Raw genomic sequence first — 24,477 nt, forward strand, 5'->3', positions numbered from 1 at the left:
TTATGTTTTAAAAGCTATTACATTAATGACAATTGGAAATGTTTTTGGTCTTTACTCTACATTTGGTGTTACACTGGGGCGGAAATGAATGAACTAAATGCACAGGACAATGGTGACATCAGCATAAAAATATTTTTGATTCTGAAGCTGAAAATACAGAATTATTTTAGACAAATATGCTTGAACTCTGTCACTGTCTATATATATTTAAAAACTAATTCAGGCCACTTTTTATAGGTGACAAAATACATTTGGCATTATCAGGACCCACACATACTGTATTCCCCCACTGCATAATTACATTATATTCAACATTATACAATATAACTTAGTACTGCACTAAAACTTTTTCTCACACTAATTTTTATTTTGTGTGTACTGTACACAATACAGATTGTCACTATCTACGATACAGATTGTTGCATATTTGTATTGCAGTATACACAACATGTTATTTGTGGCTCCTTCAGCACAAATAGTGCCTCAAGTTTCATTTTTTCAAAAACATCTATCAGAGATTGCATTCACAAATATCTGATAGCAATTTAAATTACTTTTATGGGTTAATATCTAAAAAAAATTCCACACACAAACCCAACTATTTCCAGGTTTTCCATGTCTTTTGTAGACATGTTGGAAACATTGTCAAAAATAATGAACAATTATTCTGAATTCATCCTGGTATTAGTTGTGCTTAAGGTCAGACATATTGGCGTACAATTTTAAAATATGTTTTAAAATATGATAAATCTATTGATATATTAATAGCTATAACACAAACATAAATAAAATAATATTACTTTAATACAATTGTAGCAATTTAAAAGCCCTTTTTTATTATTATTCCCGACTGAAAGCAGAGCGGTTTAAACTTCCCGGGTTCCTCCAGCGTCCCTACATTCAGCGCGAGGTCCGCCTCATCCAGCTCGTGCTGTGAATGGACGGCTGCCGTTCTTTTCCGGCTACACCTGCTCAACCCACCAGGAAGTGCTGAGCGATAAATCCTAAAGTAATAATCCCCTTTACCTGGAGCGAGAGGCGAGAATAAACATTATTATGCAGTGTATCCGGGGAAAGCCCTCCGATTAGATTCATGTGATCGACGCGCGCGATTAATGCAGGGTGAAAAACACACCGTCAACTCCCTGCAAGTTGGGGTTATTGTTTTCCTGCGGTGTAGCGTTTAGTTTTTTTGCGGTCCTAACCTCCCTCCGGCAATGGGATGCTGTGAAAGCGCAGAGGTAAGCGATGCTGCCCGCGACAATACGCGATACAGTGTATCGAATCTCGAGCGGATGTGTTGATACATTGTTCCATTGTTTCACGGCTGATCGCCTTTGACGGGCCAGTGAAGTGCTGGACGGTCTTTTGCGCGGCATGTAATCCTATTATTATGTCCTATGCGGCCGCAAATAACGATGCATGCATTTGACCATGACAATTATATGATGATTTGGCCTCTGCATCAAAAGACAACCCGTTAGACCTTTGTCAGCAGCACACACTGATGATCATCGTAACACTGTAGTGTGTTAGTAAACATGTTTACAGGGACTGCTGTCCGTTTACAACACACTGGTTACACGAAGGGTGCTCCTTTAATTGGATATAATGTGGTCGATGCTTATGTGAAATGGATTGTACATTGTGTTACATCCATATGGAATCACTAATTAACATTTGCAGCGTGTTAAGTAATGTAAAGAAGAGATTGAAAAATGTCCTTTTTTATGATTCATTTTGTTTGATAACCAATAAATAATACAGATTCTTTTTTTTATTGTGCTGTTGTTTTTTGATTCAATAATACATGTATTATTCATTACTAATCTCTGAAGGTATAAATAATAATAATAATCAAATAATACAATTATTATTAATAATAATAACAAAATAACTTCCCTTTTTGAATACAATGTGGCATTAATGTTTTGTTTAAAGTCTTACCAAAAGGCATGATTTATCATTAAACACCAATTAAGTATAAAACTTTAAACATCGGCAGACATTAATCAATCAGATTATCAGTTTATCTTTAATGTGAAGGAAGGCTTTTTTATCATGATAATCCGTTTAAGCATGACTGAACATGATGCACTGTTAATTTTGTATTGCAGAGGACAAAAAGAGAATGGAAACCTTTGGAGGACCGAAGCTGCACGGATCTGCCATGGTTCCTGTTATTTACATTGTTCCTTGTGGGAATGGTAAGTCAACAATTCACTTTATTCATAATTTCTATTCAATATTATGTTCATATATGCATGTTGTGAAAGTGCTTCTGACGTATTCATGTTCCTGTGTATTTAAATATATTTGTACTAGAGTTGCACAATTATTCATTAAAAGATTGTGATCTTGATTGAAACACCCATCCGATCTTATTCCTAAATGCCAACGATTTGGTTCTTTCTATTAAACCTTTGGCAAGTACGATCTCAGCAAGCAATCAAATCTTCTTTTGGTGCTGCCGCTGACTTAGGGAGACCAGTCATAGGTATGAAACTGCTTCATTATTTCTGTGTGACAAACATTCAAATGATCACAAAGTACTGGGATAAAAGTTTATAATTTGAATATAAAACACTAATGTTTACGGTAGCGAGCAAAACGGAGTAAATCACATTTTGAATGTAACTTAACGTTTCATATACAGATTGTACCAATTACACCGTTACGCCAGTAAGGGGCACAAGTGACTGTTAAAAATGTATTTGTCATTGAATCATTCATTCAATAGATTTGTTCAAATACGCTGATCAATCCATTAATGAATCTTGTCTTTATGAGTGACTCGTTGAATCCTTCATTTAAACAGATTTTTCAAACAGACTGCAACAATTAACATTTTGTCAGAACCGCTATAAAATTATTTAGTTTTGGGAGAATCTGATCTGTATTTTAAAAAAAAGCAGTCTATTTAAAAAAAAAGTTAAATAATTAAATTGATTATTTAAAGGTTCTGTGTGTTCTAAGGATGCAACAATACAGTTAGTCCATGGTTCAATACCTACCTCGGTTTTTAACCACGGCTTTCGGTTCGGTTTGGTTTTTTGCTATTCTATTCTTAGGCGACAGGAACAGAAAGAGGTTAAGGAGAAAATGTTTTTATTGCAATACAATTTCTTTATTTTACTTAAAAGACTTGGAAAAAACGCCAAGGTCATGGGTTCGATTCCCTGGGAAAGCAAGAAATTACAATAATGTAAAAATGTGTGCCTTGAATGCAATGTAAGTCGCTTTGGATAAAAGCGTCTGCCAAATGCATAAATGTAAATGTAAATATAAAATAATTATATATAAAGATTTACAGTGGCAGCTCAGAGATGTACAGGGCATTTAAGGATGAATTAATAAATTGAATTAATAAATGTAGGCTAAAATTAAAACTGCATAGTCTTCATTATACAATATACATTGATTAAAAGTAACTGTATTAAAGTTTTTTATTATTATTCAAGAGCAGTGAGTGATTTTCTCTTTGTCTTTTGTTGTTTTATTAACATCATTTTAGAGGTGAACTGTCCCTTTAAGGGCAAGTGTTCAAGGCTGCGCTCCTGGCAATTTAAGACCTGTTCGCATCTCATATAGAGAAACGCGATTTTACTTTAACTTTACACATAACCGACTGTGTTTATATGTTAACCATGTGCGTATTTGACAGTATTAGCGCAGTAAGACTACTTAGTCCAGTAATCACGTGTGTTTGACAGGCTTTTAGTGCGCACACTCAGCGTATGTAAAACAGTCATAAGCAGGTGAATGAAATGTTTAACTGGCAAGGCTTTAAAACGCATGCAAATAATTAACTTTTGTAATGATGAATAACTATAGTGTTCCGTGAGTGTAACTCTCTGACACCAGCATTTCAAGCGTGGCTAAACACCCCCTAACTTTAGTGCATATGATTGGATATTTGCTCATATCAGCGCGTAGACTTTTAGAGGAATAGAAATAATTAATTAAATGCAAAACCGGCAAAACGGAATTCACAAGCGTGTATTGAACCCGTAAATGCCGTACCGTCCGGTTCAATATTATATTGAGAATTGTGGCATTACTAGTGTGTAGTAATTATGAGGATCTATTGACAGAAATGCAATATAATGTACATAATTATGTTTTCAGTGGTTTAGAATGAAACATTTATATCTACATACACCACAGGTCCCCTTTCAGTGAAATCGCAATTTTGCGCCATCATGTTTCTACAGTAGTTTCTACAGACAAACTTCTCTACAGAACGCTAGTCACTCTGCTCTCTAAGACGACAACATCTTTGTCCTTTGTTGGCCACCGTAGGTTCTGTGTGCGCTGTAAAATGGAGGGGTGAGCAGTGGGCGATTGCAATTCCTCACCACTAGATGCTGCAAAAATTCACACACTGCACCTTTAAAAAACTGGGTTGAATGAGTGATTCAATGACTCACTCATAAAGTCTTCACTTGTTCATTACTAAATGAATCAGTGTTTTTGAACTAATCTCTTGAATGATTAATGACAAATACATTATTTTAACAGCCACGTGTCCCCACTTACCGGTGTAATGATGTAATCAATACAATCTTTATTTCAAACATCAAGCGTGCTAAATTTTGCTCTATACCGTAGATACACAAAATATTAACTTTTATTCCAGTCACTCTATGATAATTTGAATGTTCATAAGACAGAAATAATGATACTGTTTGGTTGATAAAATGTTTTGTAAAGCTGTTTCATATCTATGCATGACAACTGCTCTCTCTGGGACAGCGGCAGAGCAAATGCAGATTTGAATGTTCACTGTGATCTCTTAATGTTCACTTGTTAAAGGTTTAAAAGACCGCCTAATCGTTGTCAGTTAGGAATAAGATCGTGTGGGTGTTTGAATCAAGATCTTTTAGTGATTAATCCTGCAGCTCTGCTGTATTTCATGCATTTATTTATTTGGTGATAAGCAGGATCGTTTACAAGCAGATGATCACTGTAACTAAATAAACAGAAATAAATCAGGACTAGCAGAAGTGGAGTTCAATGATCCTGGACACTCATAATAAAACAGTCAAATTTATTACTTAATAATGGAATAATTATTAATAGCTATAATTAATAGCTTTTTTTTGTAAATAGCCATATAATACAACATTCCACCATATTAATTCATTCAAGACCTTTTTTAGGATATATTTAATGGATTTAAAATTATCTTTTTGATTTATAGGTTGTTTGTCACCCTTGTTTTTTTCCCTTTTTTATTCTTCATTCATAAACAATTGGTAACATTATGGAAATTATCTTCGTTAATAACGTTGGAACCTTTAGTTTAGCTCTACACACTGACACTGAACTAAATGTCCTAACCAGTGCAATGCAATAAAGCATTAAATAGCAATAATAAGCAATACATCTCTTCCAGTGAAAATCTGAGTTTTCATTCAAACCAGCCAAGATGAGCGTCACTTGGTTTCTATTTCTGTGGTGTTTTGCAGGGTACCTTCACCCAGTGTGAAATCTCACTGCTGCAAAATCCTGTTCCACATAACTGTATAATATATGTACATCAGATATTTTCACATGCAAAATGCTTGTCACTGGAAACTTTGGGATGTACGTGACATACATGACTTTTGACAAACTCACAGGAATCTATTGATTTAGTGGTGAAAGTTTTTATAATTAGGTTTGGATACATTTTTTAGCCTTTGCTGCAAAGGAGTTTCCCCCCTATCTTTGCCTGTAGGTTTTTTAAACAAACATTTTCCTGATTCCTATTAATTCACTCTCATTCCAGTGTGGCATCTGTGGGTTTACCATCGCGACTGGAGGGGCGGCACGGCTCGTCTTCGGATATGACAGCTATGGGAACACGTGTGGCCAACGCAATGAGCCCATTGAAGGGGTCCGGCTGAGCGGTCTCGACCATATTGACAGAAAGTGAGTCGGCTCGCCTTTCATCCTGCTCTCTCCTGTTTTTTACACTTAGCCTGCATGCACTATGCCCTTCCCGGATTTTGTTTTCTCCCCTCCTCATCCTTATTGCACACCCATTTTTCTGTCGTAAAGTGGTCAGCAGTGAAATCAAAGCACTCTGGCTCCTTGCCCTTTGATTATCACATCAATGCAAATGTCAAACGGCTGGCGTTTCACCTCAAGATGGCTGAGGACTATCTGAGCTACACACATAGAGCCTTGAATAATTCAGTACAGGCCCTGAGGACGGGTACTGTCATAGTGTGTGGCCCTTAATGGGTGCTAGCCTGCAGGAAAGACAGGTATTGCAGGCCATTTCATTTGCAGCACTGTCAAATGTCGTTTTTTGGCTCTGGTGTGGTTGGACTGAATTTGTATGTAGCTTTTTAGAGATGGGTCTGAGATCTGACTCATCACGAGGCAGAGAGATTCATTTGGTGGAGTATTCACTGGCTTGTCAGAGCAGACGTGAACTTAATAATGGCTTGAAAATGTCTTGCTAAAGCTGTCAGAGAGATGGCTGTGCTGGGGGAGGGCATGCATTTTATCTGTGCTTTAAAGTGCCTCTATTATGGTTTATGGAATATTCCCTTTCATGCAGTGTGTAATATAGCTGTTTGTGAATGTAAACATTCTGCAAAGTTGTAAAGTCGAAAGTGCACAATAAATAAATGTATCGATTTCTAAAAGAAAGAATCGACTCTGAACCGCCTATATGAGTTGTTTGTATTTCAAATCCCAATGCATGATGGTTCTACATCACTAGAAAATACCTTTGCCGCCCACGAACTTGACCAGCCCTCAAATGTCATTTACATTCTGCTTCTTAAATCACCTATTTCACAAAACGCTTGCTCTTGAAAGATGGGTCAGTACTCACTCGATTTATTTGGACCAGCTCCTTAGAATCACAACCTGTAAATTTGAATAATTAAAACTAAAACTGTGTCTATTAATGCACTATTAACGGTGTCGTTCTCACTACTTTGAGTTAAAATAAAAGATGGAGCAAATGTTTGTTACATCAGTCATTCATGTTAGTGCTGTTGATGGACATACACTTGGTTATTCTCATGGTGAGGAATTACAGTTGTAACATCTTATAATGTACCTCAAACTTTAGTTCAAACTTTGTTTGCTCATGTCGTTATTGTGATGGAGGTTCGGGTTGAACAACTAGTTCTTCAAATGTTTCATCTAGGGGTGTCCATGGTTAACCGATTGACCGATTAACCGTTAAAAATTGCGTAACCGAGTGAAACATTTTGCTCGGTTAAGTGGCGTCAATGACGTGCCTTGAATTTAGTTGTAATACATGTTTGCACCCCTAGAGACCGCCAGAGCGCTCCCAGACATTTGTAATATCCACAAGAAGAAGTCATGACCTTTCTAAGCGGGCAAAGAAAGCGTGGGAGCACTTTAAAAATGAGAGTGACGGGACAAAATGCAAGTATTGCAATGCAGTGCTTACCGCATTTTTCAGGCTATAAGTTGCTCCGGAGTATGAGTCGCATCAGTCAAAAAATGCGTCATGAAGAGGAAAATAACATAAGTCGCACTGGACTATAAGTCGCAATAGGGCAGAAGCAGAGCGCGAGCCGCGCGCGCTGTGCATAACGGATCAGAAGAAAGAAAGTTTGAAGTGAGAAACTTGTGAATGACTAGAGAAAAGCAGACGTTACTTTAACTGTAATGAAGAAAACAAAAAAGCTTATCGCGGACTGAAAGCAAGATGGCCAGAGCTGAAGGGACGAGTCCACAGGGGCTTGAACTCTCTGCCGGGAGAGGCTCATCAGCCGCGCGAGTCAAACGCTGTGTCTGTGTGAATCATTCTCGGCTGCATATTTTACTAACGTTACATGCTCTAATCGTGCAGGCGCCCTCACGGCCACTCGCATTGCTCGTGAACTGGAGCGCATCTCATCCTAATTTAACGAAACTCAGCGTACGCCTCGCAGACATGAAATAGATCTTAAGAAACTTGAAATGTCTTTTAACAATTTAAAACAAAAAGAAATAGGCTACTCTCTGATTGTGTAATCCATGATGTGCATTTCTCTCTATAGGCGCGTTCACTACGGAGATGGCGGTCGTCAAATTAATAAGCTAAAAATAACCCTGACGCACACTATGGTTAACCGAGTATTAACCGCTAAGGGCCTCGGTTAACGGTTAATGAAAAACTTGAAAACGTGCAGCCCTAGTTTCATCATCGGACGTGCTCGGATTGATAAGGTAAAATCGGCGTCAATAGATTAAAGAGACTCATTCATCCATCGAGTCATTTGAAAATCATTGAAAATATGGTAATGTGCAATTTATATTTAAACCTTTTTTCATGGATTAAAGTTTTTTTGACCTTTAATGCATGTAAACCTGTTGTAGGAGACAATAGCATTTAAAATAGCATAATAGGGGCAAAAATATTACCTTAAATTACCTTTAAATTACTTAAATTACCTTTAGGCTTTACACAAATACAATTTAAAGCTTTTAAAGAGATAGTTGACACGGAAAAGTAAATAACTCATGTTATACCACATGTTGTTCCAAACCCGTTTGGATTTATTTGGAACACAAAATAATGATAATGTGAAAAATATCTGTTCTTAGTTTTTTTTTTTGTGGCTAATACTGTATAATGAAAGTCAAAGGGGTCCAATGTTGTTCGGACCAAATGTTCTTCAAAACATAATCTTTTGTGTTCCACATAAGAAGTCATATAGGTTTGGAACAACATAATATTAAGTTTGGGTAAAAATTCTGAATTCTTCTGTTTTTATTATGCAGATGTGTCAAATGACTTAAAACATCTTGAAAAATCTAAAGTCTTTTTTACTTCCTGTTTGGGTCTTAATTTATTTAATGTTTAATTTATTTTAAGGCCATTTATGCCAGGATAAAGGTATAATTATGACCAGTCATATTTGGAGGAAAATAATTATAATTCAATTATCAACATAAACTACTACTATTCAAAAGTTTTTTATTATTATTATTATTTTATTTTTATTTTATTCAGCAAGGATGTGTTAAATTGATCAAAATTGACAGTAAATATATTTCTACCACAGTAAATGCTGGAAAGAGGAGGGGGGGGGGGGTTTCTTATTCATCAAAAAAAAAAAAAACAATTATCATGGTTTCCACAAACAAATTAAGCAACACAGCTATTTTTAACATTTATAATAACACAAAATGTTTCATGTTGCATATTAGAATGATTTCTGAAGGATAATGTGACACTGAGAACGTGTAATGATGCTGAAAATTCAGCTTTGATCACAGGAATAAATTATGTTTTAAAATGTATTTAAATAGAACAGATTTTAAAATGTAATAAACTGAAGACTGGAATAAAAACCCCCAATAAAATCTGCAATAAAAACAGTAATATTGTAAACTATTAATAATCATAAATAATATATTTTATTTATAAGTACTATAACTGTGACACACAACTTCAGTTTTTTTTAAAGGTGCATGACACTTTAAAAAAAATCGTGAAGACCCCAAACTAATTTGGATCGTTTTGATATGTGTCTGTATTTTATAGTTCATCATTGGACAATCAAAATTAGCTTTTTACTTGAAATTAATAAAAAATAAAACAAAGCACAATTTGAATAGATACGGTTGTTTATGATAAAAAAAAGTTATTTGCTGCCCAGCCATGATAAAAAGAGTTAAAAATTATAGCCTTTGAAGACGGTAAAATTACAGTCATGTCAATTGCCCATTTTTCAGAATAATTTTGTGATTAGCTGACATTTTTATATTGGCTTTTTACAGTTTTTTCATGAGGGTGATGTTGCCTGTGTTTGATTTAGTACGTGTCTAGGTGTTTGCGTATCCTATTACAACATATAGCTTAGAGTAATGACTTAATTTATTCATGTTATAAAAGAGATGGATGTGGTAAATATCACCTAGAGTGAGTTGTTTCTACAGGAAGGCGTGACTGCTCATTTCTCGTCGTCTTCTTATTAGAGCTCTAACTTTGGCTCAAAATACAGAACCAGTTGAGATGTGCAATCATTCCTGAGCAAAACTACACTATCCCCCATATCATTCTCTTACACACGCACGCACACACAAACTTTGCCAAACTAGGCTCATTGGAAACGTGCCTAACTTACCTATACATACAATTCACTCCAGTTTCCAGATGAAATGAACACTTTAGACCAGTGGTTCAAGGGATGGGGCGTGGGGGAGCGAATGCCAATTCAACCAAATTTTCAGAGTCGCCATAAAAGCACCTCTTCAGTGGGAAAATGTTGTAGGTGTTTGTCTCTGCTGGCTCTATGTAAATTTTAGCGGCGTCTAGTGGTGAGGTTACGAATTGCACCTCACTGCACCTTTAAAGGTGGGGTAAGTACAATCTGGAAACAGTTGTTGATATTTCAAATCACCAAAACAAACACGCTCCTACCCCCAAAAAGGGTCTCAGCCCTATTTTGATATCTCCGCCCCACACATACGTAACCCTGGCAACGGTTATGGCAGAATCTCTGTGTGACTAATCTAGGTCGAATATTCAATTAAAAAGTCACCCCTTCCATCACTAAAACACAAACCGTTCCCATGAACAACTTGATAGTACACGAGCCGACAGTCCAACTAACGACATATTACAATTATGACCAGATTAGAGTTATCATGATCATAAAAACAAAAACCGTTCTCATGATCAACTCGATACTACACAAGCGTGATAGTCCAGCTAACGACATATTACAATTATGACCGGACTAGGATTATATAGATCATGAAAAGAGGAAACAGACATTTATTATTATTCATTACATTTTATATAGCGCTTTTCTAGACACCCAAAGCGCTTTACATATAGAAGGGGAAATCTCCTCAGCCACCACCAATGTGCAGCATCCACCTGGATGATGCGACGGCAGCCATTTTGCGCCAGAACGCCCACCGCACATCAGCTGATTGGTGGAGAGGAGACAGAGTGATTTAGCCAATCAGGATATAGGGATTATATATAATATAGACATATATTAGGAGTATAGTATCTTACTTGTCGGACACATTTCGTAAGCTGACGCATACAGTGAGGAGATTTAGATGCTCCATATGGTGTGGAAATGAACGGGTCATTATCATCGTTGAAGTGAACCACAATACTTTCACAAATGGACAAACAAGTGAACATGACACATGAGCATATTACATGAGCATATTCAAGCAAAAGCCAGCATATATTAGTTCTCGGCTAATGTCCATTATGTGTGTCTTGTGTTTTGAATAATGACGCGCACCGAGCCTTTCTTCTCACCATCAATAGTAGACACACCTCTTTACCTGCTGATTGGCTACAAGTTTGTTATTCCACTCGGCCCGAGTCCTTTTTCTAAAACGGTTTTGAAATATCACTTACCCCACCTTTAATTGACATTTATTATTTTTTAATAAACATACTGTACATTATCATATACAGTACGTACTGCTGTATATGCTGTTCATATGAATAAAAAAAAAAAACAGATGATCACTCACTGCTCTTGATTGAACAAATTTAGTAGCTTAAAACTAGTATATATTAGTAAAATGTACGTATTATATAACTATATTTCTGAAACTAATATAAAAAAGAATACATTTCTTACTTGAATGCTGTTGTTAAATGCTGTGGCGAGAAGATAAACATGGCAGACTGTCTACAGCTCACTCGGGGCAGGGTCTATGCTAAAAGGGCAGAGTTCGGCAGCAGTCATGGGCGGGACCTGTGGAATGTGACATCACATTGCATAGAAATTGCAAATGGCTTATTCTGAGACACCGCTTATGATTTATAGGGATTTTTCTTTTTAACTAGTGGGTGGATTTTGTCCATTATAGGGTGGTTGTGTACACCCACTGGCAACACATTTATGTTCAAACAACATGTAAAAGGGAATTTTGCATAATGGGTCCACTTTAGCCTTGTAGCACCATTCACCATCATGAAAGTGGCTTCATGATTCAGAGGAAAGAGAGACATTAGGTCTTGGACTTGTCATTATTGTTTTCATAGTTTCTGTTGTTCCTAAACTTTCATTTGTGTTAACTCATGTTGGATTGGAAGATTGTGTTCTGTGGACTTTTACATTTCTACTTGCCACTTTCCATGAGAGTAGTAATTATGTGGTTGTTTAGTAGGATTTTACATCTGATCTTAGCCTGTTTTGTTGATGTTTGACTTTATTGACTGTCAGGTTTGGATGTGGACTGGATTTTGATCTAGTACTTACTTTAGGGCTATTTACATTTACTGACAAGAGGCTTGATCAAAACAGAACTTATTGTTTAGATATTTGAGTAAATTAATGGCTAATACTGTTTCTCCTCAATATAGGAGGATAGGTCAGGATGGTTGACTAGTTTACTTAGGCCCCGTCCACACGGAGACACATTTAGCTGTATACGTATAAATTTTGTACCATATCAGCGTTTCGTCCACACAGATCCGGTCGTTTTGGAAGCATGAATCCGATATTTTCTGAAACCGGGTCCCAAAGTGGATAAATCTGAAAACAACAATCCGTTTTCGTGTGTACAGCCAATCCGTATATTTTGCAAAACGGTGATGTCATCACACTACGTCCAGCACAGTGAAAGAGTTAAGGGATAAAACTATGGGCACTGGGCATGTGCACATCAATATCGCGTCATTTAATTACCGTATTTGCATTATTGTAAGGGTATGTTTAGGGTCGGGATAGGTGTAGGCGTTAATAAAACACATCTGTTAAGTAGCAAATGTATTTATTGTTAATTTATTGTGAGATTGTGCCCTTCTATCCATAACTCTTCTCCTCTGTTTTTAGTGTATTTCTGTGGGAGAATTACAGTGCCACACACTGGCCTGGCATACATACTACATCGTTTTGAGTCGTTTTCATAGCTCTCGTGTGGACGCAGATATTTCTTGAAACGAGAAAAAAAAAAAGATTGGATACGAAAAGCTCTGGCTTTGTTTGGACGGGGCCTTAGATTATATGTTTGGTTTTGCGATAAGAGTTTTTTTGGGGTTTGCAATAGAGATTGTGTCTTATTTTCAACATGACAATGTGTAGCCGCCACACTGGACTACTGTGTCTTATGAGGCAGCAAAAACATTAATTTACATTAGGCGACTAATGTGGACAGTCATACCAAAAGTCATGCTTTTGTTTTAATAAATGGAATTTAAGGCTTTGTGTCAGACTAAAAGAAGTGTAATAATGTAAAAAAATTTAATAATTGAGTGTAATAATGCAATGCAATCTTTTAGTCCATTCCTGACCCTGTTTTGATGTAAAGTAAATTGAGTTGAGCAGTCAACTCCGACTCCGATTTAAACACCCCTAATAGAACCCGTATTGCTGTACCGGATAAAGTACATTCTTGGGCTGTAACTGTGTGTGTGTCAGGAGGAGGCAGACTGAGATAGCAAGCTAATGTTGTAAGCTGAGCAAAGTTCATCTGGTTAATGCACTTAGCTTAATTTTACTTTCTCTGCTGCTAATACCATGATCCAGCAGCCCACTCCCACTGCCCACGATCCCTCACTTTATCTATCTCTGTTTAATGGGGTTATAGACCATCTTTGCTTCTCATGTATGTTCAGTGTGTTTATTGAATGCTGTAAAGGTTGATGCAGTTTTTGTGGTGCGTTAGATTTGGTTCTGTGGTTATTTTCATCTCCTCTGCTGTCGGTATCAAAATTATATATATTTTTTAGACCTAACATTTTTGAAAGTGCCCTTTTCAATCGCACTGCAGTGCCCCCGTAAGCGCAATTTCTTGTGGAAATATCACTGCTGGCGGTGGCTGGCAACTTTTTGGCAACTTTGGTTGGCAACCCACAGAAACACTGGTGGGGATTCTGGGGAAAGAGTTAAAGTGCTGCAAAAAATCTAAATGTTTTTAATAATTATAATCATAATCTTTTTCATTCTTTTTGCAAAAACATTTGGTGCCGTAATTACACACCTTCAATTATTACTTGAAGGTGCAGCATGTAAAATTTACAGCTAGTGGTTGAAATGGGTACTGCAATCCAAATTTAAAATATTGGAGAGAATTGTTTCCGCTGCCCCGTCCTTGATGAGTTGATGTGTCTCTGTGTTAATATGCCTCTGGATATTTGGATGCCGAGGCTTTTTAGGTGGGTAGAATCTGCAGTCACTGACCTATAGTTTTTTTGCTGGCTTTCATGGCTACAATACTTTGTGTTTTCAGCAAAATGGTCAGTTGGAGGGATCACACAGACCAAAATAATATCAAACATTCCGACACGGAACACACATTTCAAATTAGAATAACTGACCATAGCATTGTTTTTCAGAGAAATTACCACGTGGACTTTGCCTACTTCTCTGCAAACATATTATGGTACATTTGTGCTTTATTACAGTATTTATTTTTATTTTTTTACATAGAACATCTTTAAAATGTTTTTTGCAAGGTTTTTGCTACCTGTCCTGTACCCAAGACTTGTATATGTAAATTACCTCTGGTATGATTGGCTAGCCTCCAAATTCCAGTTTAGCACAGTCCACACTGTTGTTCATCATGTTGGGTCGAGTGTCTGAATAGGTGTTGATGTGTGGGCATGTGGTTATAGTTATGATAAAACAAACTTTCATAATTTTCATGGGGTATGAAAACTGAGGATGAGATTTATGACCGTAAAGATATTTATAATGTTACAAAAGACTCCTATTTCAAATAAATTATGTTCTTTTGAACGTTCTATTCATTAAATAATGCTGAAAATCAGCATATTTAAATAATTTCTAAAGAATCATGTGATACTGAAGACTGGAGTAATGATGAAAATTCAGCTTTGCATCACAGCAATAAATTACATTTTAAAATATATTCAAATACAAATAATATTTCAAAATATTTCAGTTTTGACTGAACTTTTGATTAAATGAATGCAGCATTGGTGAGTGTATGAGATGACTTTCAAATTTAAAAAAAAAATCTTACCAACCCCAAACTTTTAAATGATTTTTTGTTTTAATTTTATTTTACTTTTTTTTCACATATAATAACCACAATGAATACAAAACAAATAAAAAAGAACAACATACACACACACAAAAAAAGAGATACAGTAAATTAAGCTTTTATTATAAAACATATGTATATGTCCCTTTAATTTTCGTGATTGTAGAAAAAAAAACTAAAACATTAATTCTGTCTCCATCTATAATCCTATAATGTTAACGATCAACCTGTTCTAGATGGCTGAAGCTGTAGTTTGCATATCTGAATGCTAATCCTGTCAAATCTTTTCACATTAGAATTCCCTGAGGACAGGTCTGGGCTCCGTTCTTACTGTAAACCTCTTCTGTGGCCAGGCTGTTTTGACAGGATCTGTGCTAATGCTGAAGTGCTCTTTCCTCAAGCGCGTGCGTCCCCTGCTACTGACAGTCTGTTTTTGTGCTGAGTACACAAGACAATGGATCCCTCGTCCCTGCGTGGGCGCCGTGCCCACTTCACACCACATGAAAAGATGAAGCAAAGCCACTGCCACAGAGGAGGCTTGGCTCAAACAAGCTCTCAGTTTCCCTCTGCCAAAAAAATGGGCTGTACGGTCCTGTGACAAAAAATATCTTCTGCTCAGAGTTGATCTTTATCACACAATGCTGTGTTTTAAGTCCCACTGTGGTATTAGACTCCATGAAATAAACGACTTGTTTTGGCATTTTGTTTGTCATCAGATTTGAGGTTAGATACGAAGGATAAAAATGAGACTTGTTGTGGTTTTATTCACAGATTTGTCTTTTTCCTGGATCCATGCAACATAGACATCATTCAGAGGAAGATTAAATCCATGGCGCTGTGCGTGTCACAGTGTCCCACGGAGGAACTGGCGACTTACTACGACCTCAAGAGGTTTGCCATGATGAATGGTGAGTCGGTCGCCCAGTTAGCTATTGTGGGCATCTAACGTCATCGTCACATAATGCGAGTGCATCTACCCATGGGAAAGACAAAGGCTTTCCTCACATTTATATATGGTCATGACCCCCAGTGTGTGTCTTCTTTACTCAGGGTCTCCAACAAGAGACACACACGCACACGGACACGCACACGCACAGATATAGACAGACATATGTTCCTGTCAGGCCCAGCCAGTAAGACCCGGGAGTTACTTAAACAAAGATTCCACTGACCCATCTTGCTGTAGGGTCTCTGTTGTTTACAGTCCAGTCTTGCTGTCTATATGGTTTGACACGTTCCATCTGACACCAAGGGGGGACATGAATAACATCATTGTTTCCCTGGAGTTTTTCTGTGTTTTCTGTGCATCATTTTTCTGGAGTTCACATTCATATTAAATGCACTGTGAGTTTAATATGATTCAATGATTCAATTAGTGACCTTAATATCTAATTTCACATTCCACTGAAAAGTCCAGCTAAAACCACTTTCTGACAGTAGCTGGTATCAGTGGCCTTTTAGTACTATTTATATACTTTAATAGCACTTATTAATGTTTTGAATTGCCTTTTATTTGTATACTTTCACTTTTTTAATCGTAGAAATGTTATGTGCTTTTGTTTAAAAAAAATAATCTTAATTTCCATTTTAGTGTTAGTAATTGTTTTAATCCAACATATTATATATTTTAGTTAATTACTTTGAGCATTATAAATGTCTTTACTCTCATTTTTGATAAAAGTGTTAATTTCTTTCAAAAAAAAAGGAAAATCATATTGACCCCATACTTTTGAACAGGAGTGTGTTACATGTTACAACCTAGTTAGAGCTGGCTGACCGTTTTGTTTTAAGCTAGTCGGGTCACCTAGTGAAGTTTGTTTCATCTTATTAGACTAATCTCAATTTATAAAGTTCATAGTAAAGGTATCTTTCACCCAAACATAAACATTCTGTCATCATTTAGTCACCTTCAAGTTGTTCTAAAAATGTATGGAAGTCATTGGGGGCCAGTAACTGTTCAGTTACCAAAATTCGTCAAAATATCTTTTTTTGTGTTCAACAGAAACTCATGTAGGTTTAGAACAACTTAAGGGTGAGTAAATGACCATTTTTTTATTTTTGGGTGACCTGTCCCTTCAAGCTAGCACTATAGGGGCGATGTTGTATATAATGCATCTTTTTGTTTTCAGGGTCTGAGCTTTGTTCGTATGAGTTACCTGGTCATAAGTACCCACAGCTTCCCGAACGCTTCGAAAAGTGTCCCAAACTTCCAGTACCAGAGAGGTATGAAACAAACTCTTGACAAACAAACTCCCTATAAACCGCAGCTCTTTTCCTCCTTGATCTGTCCTCTATCCTCTGGCCTTTTCTATCTCTGCAGCAAAGCTCTTCCAGTGTTTAACCGCTGCACGCCGGTGGATATCTCCTGCTATGCTAAGTTTGCTGAAGCGGTGGTCACGTTTGTCAGCGATAACAGCATGTTAAACAGGCTGATTGCTGGGGTGGCGGCCAGCAAAGAAATCATTGTTGGGCTGTGCCTGCTGGCGCTAGGTAACGGTCTACTTTCTCTGGCTGCTGCTGAGGCTCATTTGATTAAATTATCTTATTATGTGTTTATCTGTAAAATGAGTTGGAAGTGGATAATTACGCTCCCTGAAATTTAAATCAAATCGAATGAACACCATTTCCATAATTAACTTCTACACTATTAAGCATTAAAGGAACTGTATGTAAGAAATATATTTCAATGAATCATAAAATGACCCTGATATGTCAGTAGACATTAAAGGGGGGGTGAAACACTCAGTTTCAGTCAATCTCATGTCAATCTTGAGTACCTATAGAGTAGTATTGCATCCTTCATATCTCCGAAAAGTCTTTAGTTTTATCATATTTATAAAAGAAATATGGGCTGTACCGAGTCTTTCCGGAAAAAACCGAGCGCCTGGAGGCGTATCGTGTGGGCGGAGCTAAAGAATGACAAGCGCGCAAAGCGGTGACGTCCTCAAGCGTGGAGAAACCCATCTATCTCAGCTAATACAGATAATGATCCACAATCAAATCTGAGGCTGAAATAAATTGAACAGGAGAAACGGCAACATCAGGATGTCCATCTCTGTGGTATGTACTGTATTTAGGGGCCTTTGTGTGCAGTGTATGAGGACATGATTCGGTTTATGGACTATTGTATGTGACTAGACCTTAGAGGTAGCAAGCAAAACGGTTTTGCACGTCAGAGTCAGAATAGTGTAACGTTATACAGAACAACAATGGAGTAACCGTTAGCGCATTTGAATGACGAAGCACGCGATCATATCGTTTACTGATGTTTACTCATGCGACGGTAGCCAATAGCAGAGACATTTGAAGTTGATTTACTCACCAGCATCTTCCAAAGCAGGACCGCTCTGTCAAAAACACACTTCTTTGGTATGATTTGGTGAAGTCCTGTGACAGCAGTGACCGTGGAAATCCACTTTGCAACGCGACTGAAGCGATGCCTTGAAGCTTCCCGTCATTTCTGCGTTCAAATCGGTTCAAATGCAGCGCTGCCTTCCCGGAATGCTGTGCTGAAGCGTTGAAGTCGCTCGACGTCACCCATAGGAATAAAGTGGAGCGCGGCGCGACATAAGTGTTCACGGACGACTGGATCTGCACCTGAGAGACTGTTTACAGCGTGCATTTCCTCTCTCTCCCTCTAGTCACGCGCGCGCGCACCCTACCGGGAGAAGAGCCCCGTACAGCCCATACAAGGACCTTCCGCTCTATTTAACGTCAAGTAGACCCATACTCGAAAAAAACTCGCCGAAACTTGTGAGAAACCGGAAGGAGTATTTTTAACACAGAAATACTCCATCAAACGTCCAACATTAGTTTTTGAAACTTTGTCTATGTTTAGGATGGGAATCCAAGTCTTTAAAGGTGTAAAAAGCTCAGTATGCATGAAACAGCATTTCACCCCCCCTTTAAGAAATCTTGTTAATTTCAAATACTTATATCACTGACAACAGTAGTCTGGCCAGGATATTGTCATTTAAAAGTTGTTGTTGCAGCCCTCAGCTGATGTTGATGTTGACATGTTGTGTTTTGGCCTGAAGCTCCGCCCTCCACCTATCGACCAATCACAAAGTCAGCAGTGTTTCGGCATCTGGGTTGTTACCTGCAGTACTCGTTTTGGCCACAATCTTACATGCACTTCCTTTAACAAATAAGCTTATAAATATAAGGCTCACTATTGTAATCGCAGTGTTCTGAGCCACTCAGATGAAGGCTGAAGTAGATAACATGAAACAGCATTTACAACACATTTAAAATATTTGATCTGATTTTGTTCCTCTAACCGCTGGTCCTGTTTTGTGCATGCTGCAGTTTTGTCTATGATCCTCATGGTGATCATTCGTTACATCTCTGCTGTCCTGGTTTGGATCCTCACTGCAATGGTGGTTCTGGGCTCTTTGGGCAAGTCTGCTTTCTGTGATCTTTCTTGTCTCCTAAACTCAGAATAACTTTCCTTCTTTCTTCATTTGCACATACTATTCCTGAGAGTAATATAGCACAATAGCGCAATCAGATTAACTGAAGAGTTTAGCCAGTTATATAATAAGTTACTAATAAAACAGTCAGTAATAGGGCATTATTTAAACAGACTTATCAACAAATAGTCAATAAAAGGGTGCCGCATCATCTTAATAAATAACTATTTTTTTCAAGGCAGAGACAAGAGATTATAATTCTTATAGTTTTTTATATCTAATTTCACTTCTATTTCCAGTTTAGTATGAATTATATTATTGCTTAAGAACAGACTAAACGATATAGATTTATTATATCATTCTTCATGTGGTCCTATTAACTGTAATCATAATTATTATTATATGTCTGTTCCAAAAGAATGCACAGTAATTTAGTCCCATACAAAGTAGAATCCTGTTTTTGCAGTGTTGAATGTGAATTTGCTATGTGTTCTTCCTCAGGAGGCACCAGCGTTCTGTGGTGGTTATATATAGACTACAGAATGACGATGAATGAGACCATGTCTAAGGATCTGAGGGAAACAGAAGAACCCAACGGTGGCATGAAGACCACCAAGGACCACGCTCAAGGACTGCTAATCTACGCAGTTTCAGCGACTGTGTTCACTGTAAGCTCTCAGAGATATGAGGAAATGTCACCTCGGCTGGCGTTTTTGGCTGTCATGCTGCTAATTTCCATCTTTCTGCTCCTGCAGGGAATTCTGTTGCTTCTGATGTTGTTTATGAGGAAGAGGGTTGCCCTGACCATCGCCCTGTTCCACGTGGCAGGAAAAGTGTTTATCCACCTGCCGCTGTTGGCACTGCAGCCCTTCTGCACCTTTCTCGCTCTTTCTCTGTTTTGGGTCTACTGGATCATGGTCCTACTCTTTCTTGGCACCACTGGTGAGATGAAGATGTCTGTGGGTTTTCAAGGGATATTTAACCTAAAAAGTGATTTAACTACCGTATTTCCTCAAATAAAGACTGGGGCCTTTATTTACCTGAACTGCAGAAAGGAACCGGCTTTTATTTGAAGCAGGCTTTTATTAGGGGCAGGCCTGTATTTCTAATTCCATCTGTTTTAAAAATAATTGCTTTAAATAAACCAGTTTAAATGAATAGCGAATAAAAGCGATAACGTTCCAGTGGACAGATATCATTGATTTTTTTTAAGAAACATGCAAACATATAACCATTTACAACAACAGCCAGAAAGGCGACAAAGCAATTTTGGTCAGAATTACTGTAGCCTAATCAGTAACCACCGCGAGACTTTGTAAAATTGTAAAATGTTTTTCCGCGCTTCATTTTTATATAGGTTGCACGTGAGGTTATTTTAGCCTACTAACCCGACTCAGCGCATTCTATATCGGTTCCACATGAGAAAAAAGCTTCCTTCAACTTAATAGTTGTGTAGCCTACTTTTATTTTAATATATATCTTAAAACAAATATTATTTTCTACTTTAAAAAACTATATTTTCTAACCCAACTAATGACGCAGCTACACTTTCTATAGGCTATTGCGCATGAGGGAAAAAAGCTAACTTCCACTTAAGAATAGTTGTGCACTTTTAAACACTTTTTATTTAACTATGTCTCTTTACATAAATATTTTTTATACTTAAACTATAATTTCATTATTTTACTAACCCAACTAATTAAATAGGCTGCACGTGAGGGCTTCCTTCCATTATGAAGAGATGTGTACTTTTAAGCAGTTTTTAATTTAATTTAATATAATATATTTCTTTACATAAATATTATTTTCTACTTTAGAAAACTATAATTTTGTTATTTTTCTTACCCAAATAATGACTCCGTGCTTTCTATAGTCTATCGTTGCACGTGAGAAAAAAAAAGCTTGAGCTTGAGTTGTGTAGGCTACTTTTAAGCACTTGTTATTTTAATAGCCTATGTCGCTTTACATAATTTTTTTATATTTAAAAACTATAATTTCATTATTTTTCTGACCCAACTAATTACTCATCTGCGCTTCCAATAGGTTGCATGGACTTTTCTCTGAGATATTCAATTTTGATTTTGCATATTGTTTTTTAAACGGCCTTTCGTGGAGCCTAGTTCATATGACCACTTTACAATATTTCATCAACATAGTTTATTTTGAAGCCTATTCTGTTTTATTGTACAAAATAAAATATTTTAAGTTAAATGCAGATTAAGACATATTAAAAAAGACAAGAGGTGAAGATCAATATTTGTGTAGCCTACCTGACACAGTATTTTCACAGACGTCGCATCTCTCATAGACTACAGTAGCCTATTTAAAATGGCATAAATGCATCAGTTATATTCTCAATTTAATGTACAGAGCAATCCCTGCAAAGATTTGAGGTTAACTATAGAAGAGACTACTGTAGGATTAGTGTGTGTCGCACTCGCAAGAACGTGCGCGTGGCATAAGGATGGTTCCGTGATGTCAGTCAGCCTTCACGGCACAACCCTACTGTACATTACAATGAACTTGAATGCACATTAAATTAAAGACATTAAGAAGATTATCCACAAATTTCCCCCTGGCCTTTATTTGTTTGTACTGACCACGCCCCCGGCCACTATCAGAGGCCCGGCGTTTAATTGACAAGCTTTTATTTGAGGAATTATGGTATGTTCCAAAATGTCTTTTACATGCTTCTTCCACAATTTACATCACAGAGTGTTTTACAGCATGAATATTGTTTTAATTTGGTTTTCCAAGAACCAAAAGTAAAAAATGTAATAAAATGATTTGAGGGTGTGTAAATAGTTTTTGCTTGAAATACTAACTTGCAATGTACTAAAACCAATTTTTTTAATTATATTTTTATTCTATTTTATTTTGTTGTTTTATTTTTGTATTCTCTAGCAAACATATTCAAAAGGTTTAAAAAAAGAATGAAATATGATTTCAATAAAAAAAATACAATTTAGTTTAAATTGTATTTATGCTTAAAAACAGATTAACAGTTTAGATTAATAAGATCACTTATATAATTGTATAGGTTATTCCTTAAAAATGTGTACTTTGAACTACAGATATGGAAATGAGCATGCAATATAATTTTAGGAATTGCTTTGCATTTTTTTTTCTCAGGGCATAATGTGTACAAGGCTTTAAATTAGCCTTCTACACAACTCCTTTTGTACAGATAATGTGGGACATTTATGTACTCAAGCACAAATAAGCAGACTTTGCTTGGGTGCCCCATTCTCAATTTGATGGTGTATTATTATTGCAGAAAGTTCTTTAAAAGCAAAAACCTCAGACTGCAGCTTGTCCTATCCACAGGGAACCCAGAGAAAAATGAGGATACTGGCTTGGTTGAGTTCAGGCTCACTGGAGGGCTGCAGTACATGACCTGGTACCACGCAGTGGGACTGATCTGGATCAGTGAGTTCATCCTGGCCTGTCAGCAGATGACCGTAGCTGGTGCTGTGGTAACCTACTATTTCACAAGGTCTGTATTTTCACTGAAAAAAAAGCTCAAATGCCAACATTTGGTCAACATTTTGTTGTTAAAGGTGTAGCAGACGATTTCTGAGAAATACTGTTGAAGTGGATCAGACACACTTGTAGCCAATCAGCAGTAGGGGGCATGTCTACTCATGATGGGGGAGGAGAGAGAGTGAGCAAAAAGGGAGATTGCTGTGAGACATTACAAACGAGAAAAGCTCAGAGGAATATGAAGGGTTATCATCAGACAAGATCATTAGAACCGTCGTTAATATTAGAAAAGCTTTCCAGTGCTGGAGAGCCCCAAGCGGGAAGGCCTGAATGGAGTTGTTCTTGAAATAGCTCACAGTTCTAGTTAAAGTTTTATAGTTTTAAGTCATTTTTTGTTTTTTGTTATTTTAATACTTCAAGTAACAAAAATGTTCTTTTCTTTTATGGGATGTAATGATTAAGGGATATAACGATTCACTCAACTCATGATGCTAATTTCACAGTACAATTTTCTCACTATTTTTTTTAATTTTTTTACTAAAATGAGATTTAAGAAGATTTTCCAATGGTGTTTTCTTGGGAGGAGGGTGTTTCAGCTTCTTCACCCTCATCCTGCACTGAGGACTAGCAGAAATAAAAAGACGAGGTCAAATTTAAGTACAACAGTGACAGAAACAGTGTCAAAATATCAAGGAAAATGTATTTCTTAATTCAACACCCATTTAAGAATACTAGTTATTTACTATAATGGTAGGGATGCACTGATCCCGTATTGTAGAGAGCGCACTTCTGTTGCATGCTCTTGATGGCTGATCATTCATTCAGCACATGCGTCATTTTAATTAAAACCAAATCGCATGTGCAAGTTAAAACATAAGCTGTTACATGATTTATGTGTAATGAGTGGTTCTCTACATTATAATAATAATAATAATAATAATAATAGATTTTATTTATAATGCACTTTTCATTCCGAAGAATCTCAAAGTGCAACAAAGGGGGGGGGGGGGGGGGGGCATGATTTGTGGGTGGAGAAGCGGCGAACAGACAACGCCAGCGTCCTCTCCCCCACGTTGCCTAGCAACCCCCAATATTATAGGAAGGCAGTACTGTAATCTATGACGTTTTTAACAAGTTTTCTGTGCGCAAACAACAACTGAAGTGCGCGCTCAGAAAAGCTGCCTCTCAGACAGCTGACAATGTGCGAATAGCCTATTAAATCAAGTTCTTTTTCATGTCGTCTTGTGCTTGAACAAAATGGTAAGAATGCCCATATAGGCAAGTACCCTTGTGAAACATAGTCGGTTATGTTTTAAGTAAACGTAAGCAGTTGAAAATAAAACGCATGTGTAACAATATGTTAGATACGGGCATCTCTTAAAGTGACAGCACCCTAATAGACCTACAGCTGTCTTTGTCCTCAATGTTAATCTAACAACAAAAGACAGAGAAAATCACTCACTGTTCTTGACTGGTTGAGCTATTTAAGATTTACATATTCACTGTGCTATCAAATTAAAGATAACATGACAGAGCAATATTATGAACAGTGAAAGTAACAGTAGCTCCTACATTATATTTTAACAGGCATAATTAGGCATGGACATAACTGAGGGAAATGTCTATT

At 37.0% G+C, this 24,477-nt stretch overlaps 1 protein-coding gene across 1 annotated transcript in view; it reads left to right on the forward strand.

Moving 5' to 3' along the window:
* Positions 1-940: 940 nt before the first annotated feature.
* The window catches only part of slc44a1b (solute carrier family 44 member 1b), a 38,797-nt gene continuing 15,260 nt past the window's right edge, over positions 941-24,477 (forward strand). The window contains exons 1-10 of the mRNA XM_067457111.1: positions 941-1,241; positions 2,118-2,207; positions 5,774-5,916; positions 15,727-15,863; positions 17,085-17,178; positions 17,276-17,445; positions 19,264-19,353; positions 19,869-20,035; positions 20,123-20,309; positions 22,695-22,863. Of these exons, the coding sequence (XP_067313212.1) occupies positions 1,218-1,241; positions 2,118-2,207; positions 5,774-5,916; positions 15,727-15,863; positions 17,085-17,178; positions 17,276-17,445; positions 19,264-19,353; positions 19,869-20,035; positions 20,123-20,309; positions 22,695-22,863 (1,271 nt within the window). The 5' untranslated portion in view covers positions 941-1,217. The remainder of the gene's footprint in view (positions 1,242-2,117; positions 2,208-5,773; positions 5,917-15,726; positions 15,864-17,084; positions 17,179-17,275; positions 17,446-19,263; positions 19,354-19,868; positions 20,036-20,122; positions 20,310-22,694; positions 22,864-24,477) is intronic.

The sequence above is a fragment of the Pseudorasbora parva genome, chromosome 11 (genome assembly GCF_024679245.1).
Source record: "Pseudorasbora parva isolate DD20220531a chromosome 11, ASM2467924v1, whole genome shotgun sequence".
NCBI classification, from domain to species: Eukaryota; Metazoa; Chordata; class Actinopteri; order Cypriniformes; family Gobionidae; genus Pseudorasbora; species Pseudorasbora parva.